A 3,167-nucleotide genomic window follows, 5' to 3' on the forward strand; every position below is an offset into this window, starting at 1 on the left:
TCTCTTCCGACACTGTCAGGTCACCACTGTTATGGGGGGGGTCCTCCCCCCTTTGATTAGGAACCCCAGATGACGGGCCCCCCAGAGACAGTTGATTGAAGTGTTATGGAGGAGGGCAAAGTAGGAGAGAGACGGAGCTGGCCCCAGGGCACGCGCGATTTGGGGGGTTCTGTAGAGACCCCACTGAGATGAATGGAGGAGGCACAAGACCCTTCTCTCGGCCGGGGGACAGTGCCCTGCATGTCCTGCTCCCGGCCGTGGGCCCCTGTTTCTGCACCCGAAAAGGCACACGGGGAGGCAGGGATGAGAGCTCCTGGGGCTGCCCTGCCACGTACCCAGTATGGATCGGGGCCTCACGTCAAATTTTAACAGAACAACAACATGGATCCATGCCCGTTGTCACTTGTAGTTTGACCAAGCAGTCCTTTTGGGTTTAATGGGAGGCCAAAGAGATGCTCAGATCTCTCCCACCGAATCCCTGGGATTAAAAAGTTCTTAGAACTGGCAGCACCCATTTCTTCTCCTGCTGGATGGGACGCATGACATTGCTGTCCTGGCTAGTGTCAGGCTTAAAACTGTTTCTCCAGATGACTTCTCAAACTGTGCTTTGATTTGTATTTTATATGTTTTAACTGGTATTTTGAAGGTTCTGGGGAGGCAGCATGCAAATTCCCCGAGTCAGTCCGTCAGTCCACAGTCGCTCTCCCACCCACCACGCAAGGGGCAGAGGTGGCCCAGGAGCGGGATCCGTGGAAGCAGAGCTGCCGGCCCTGAGAGCCACTCTGCTCACTGCCCCCTTGGGCAAGCCGAAAAGGAAACACCCCCTCTTAGAAATAGTCTTGTCCCGCTCTGAAACACGTTTTCTCACTTGGAATCTGCTTAAATTTAAAATTCAGCAAGATGTCAGGAAAAAATTCTGAATGTATGACTTGCAGACATTTTCAAATTTTGTTTTCAAAATTCAGCTTGAGGAAGAAATAAAATAAAGATTTAAATATCTTGTGGATGAGCTTTAAAGCAATAATGTTACATGTCAGCTTTTCCAAATTCAGTACCCTATTTATATACCTTCCTTTTTAAAAAAGCTCTGGTTGCAACAAAATATATAGCTGAGTATCTTAAACAAAACTAATAATATAAGGAGAATAGGGAATACCATTATTGAAATGTCATTCTTATAAACAGGTACTTATAAGTTGTTCTGCAAACAGGAATCTGAAGATATTTCACATTATTGTTATCAAATACAGGGACTGAATTTGACTACTAAAACCATTGTGATCTATTAGTCCTCATCACGTGTTTGCCTAAGTGTAGGCATCTGTATGGAGGAAAGGCAGCCTGGTCTAGTCCAGCCTCGTCAGATCCTGAAAGCTAAGCAGGGCTGGTGCTTGGGAAGGGAGCCCGACAAGGAAGACCCTGCAGAGGGAGGCCCTGGCCAACCACCTCTACTTCTCACTTGCCTTGAAAGCCCCTTGCTGGAGTCGCCATAAATCGGCTGCGACTTGATGGCACATTACGCACACATGCATCTGACAAAGAGGTCAAATGCATATTTTTCAGATTTGATTTTTAACCTCCTTTCACTAAGAGAAGAAGGCAGATTGGATTCATCCCCCGCCCTTCACTACCCGAAGGAGTCTCAGAGTGGCTTACAAACTCCTTTCCCTTCCCCTCCCCACAACAGGCACCTTGTGAGGTAGGTGGGGGCTGAGAGAGCTCTTTCGAGGACTGCTCTTGAGAGAACAGCTCTTGTCAGAACTGTGGCTTGCCCAAGGTCATCCAGCCAGGTGCAAGTGGAGGAGTGGGGAATCAAACCCGGTTCTCCCAGTCTGTGCACTTAACCACTACACCAAACTGTAGGGTTGCCAGCTTGGAGACTTTGGGGGTGGAGCCTGAGGAGGGCGGGGTTTAGGGAGGGGAGGAGCCTCAGTGGGGTACAATGCCCTACAGTCCACCTTCTGAAGCAGCCATTTTCTCCAGGTTAACTGGTTTTTGTTGTCTGGAGGTCAGTTGTAATCCCAGGAGATCTCCAGCCACCACCTGGAGGCTGGTAACCCTAAATATGGGTTTTGCACAACTGTAGCACAGCAGGGCACAGTCCAGATTTGTGCTCATGCCAGTTTAATGTAAGGAGATCCACGGACCTTCAATAGCTGCATAAGACAGAAATTGGCAAGTGTGGCTTTTCCCGTCCTGCGCTCTGTGAGAGGATCTGGCGAGATTGCAGAGGGTGACAGTGAACAAAGCGTGCTGAGCCCCAGTTATCCCGTCTGCCCCCCAAAGCAGCAGGGAAGGCGGCCAGACCGAGGGAGACGTGTGCCACGAGCCACCAGATGCATGAGCTGCCCGGCTCATCTGCGTCTCCTCCTGGAGTTCTCCTTTTGTGCAGGTCAGGCTCGAGGTCAGACTAGCGCTTGGCCCCACAAAGGACCCGCTTCCCTGAACTCTCTGCCTTTTGTTTTGCAGTCTCGATGTCCGTCTGCTGATGGTGCCGCCAGCCACGTGCCACAGAGTCCTGCAGTGCTGCTCTCCGTGTATTTGACGAGCTGAGTTCGACACTCAGTGTGGCAGTGTCAGTTTGTCAAATATACAAAGTGCGGCATTTGCCCTGCAACACCGAGCAGCCACGGAGGAACGGCCCGCAAAGACAGGAACCTGCCTGGAGTTTCACTCCAGCGAGTGGCGACAGAAGAAGACTGAAGGCCGCTAGGCAAGGAGGGCCACCTTCCATCTTGCCTCGCAGGGCTGGCAGTTCAACACACCCACCCCCCTTTAGCACCTTGACAGTTGGGGTCATCTGTAGGTTTCATTCTGCAGCCCCATGATCTGCCAGAGCCACTCCAGACCAGGGTTCCCTCTAAGCTGAGTTCGTGTGAGCTAGCTCACAGTTTTTTAGTCTCCGGCTCACACATTTTTGTCTTACCTCAGGAAGGGATGGCTCCAGAGATAACTAATTTATGCAGTAGCCAAATTGCTCGCTCACAACTTTAATGGCAGTAGCTCACAAAGTAGAATTTTTGCTCACAAGACTCCACAGCTTAGAGGGAGCATTGCCAACTCTTGCTTGGGAAATTCCTGGAGATTTGGGACTGGAGCCTCCCCGGGGGCCGATTCCGAAGGGAGAGACCTCAACATGGTGTAATGCCGCAGAGCCCACCCCCCAA

General features: G+C 51.0%; 1 protein-coding gene across 1 annotated transcript in view; it reads left to right on the forward strand.

Moving 5' to 3' along the window:
- The window catches only part of LOC107120606 (uncharacterized protein K02A2.6-like), a 24,635-nt gene extending 22,082 nt beyond the window's left edge, over positions 1-2,553 (forward strand). The window contains exon 3 of the mRNA XM_015423337.1: positions 2,470-2,553. Within this exon, the coding sequence (XP_015278823.1) occupies positions 2,470-2,553 (84 nt within the window). The remainder of the gene's footprint in view (positions 1-2,469) is intronic.
- The last annotated feature ends 614 nt before the right edge of the window (positions 2,554-3,167 follow it).

This window comes from Gekko japonicus, unplaced genomic scaffold (assembly GCF_001447785.1).
Source record: "Gekko japonicus isolate JY-2015 unplaced genomic scaffold, Gekko_japonicus_V1.1 scaffold1529, whole genome shotgun sequence".
NCBI classification, from domain to species: Eukaryota; Metazoa; Chordata; class Lepidosauria; order Squamata; family Gekkonidae; genus Gekko; species Gekko japonicus.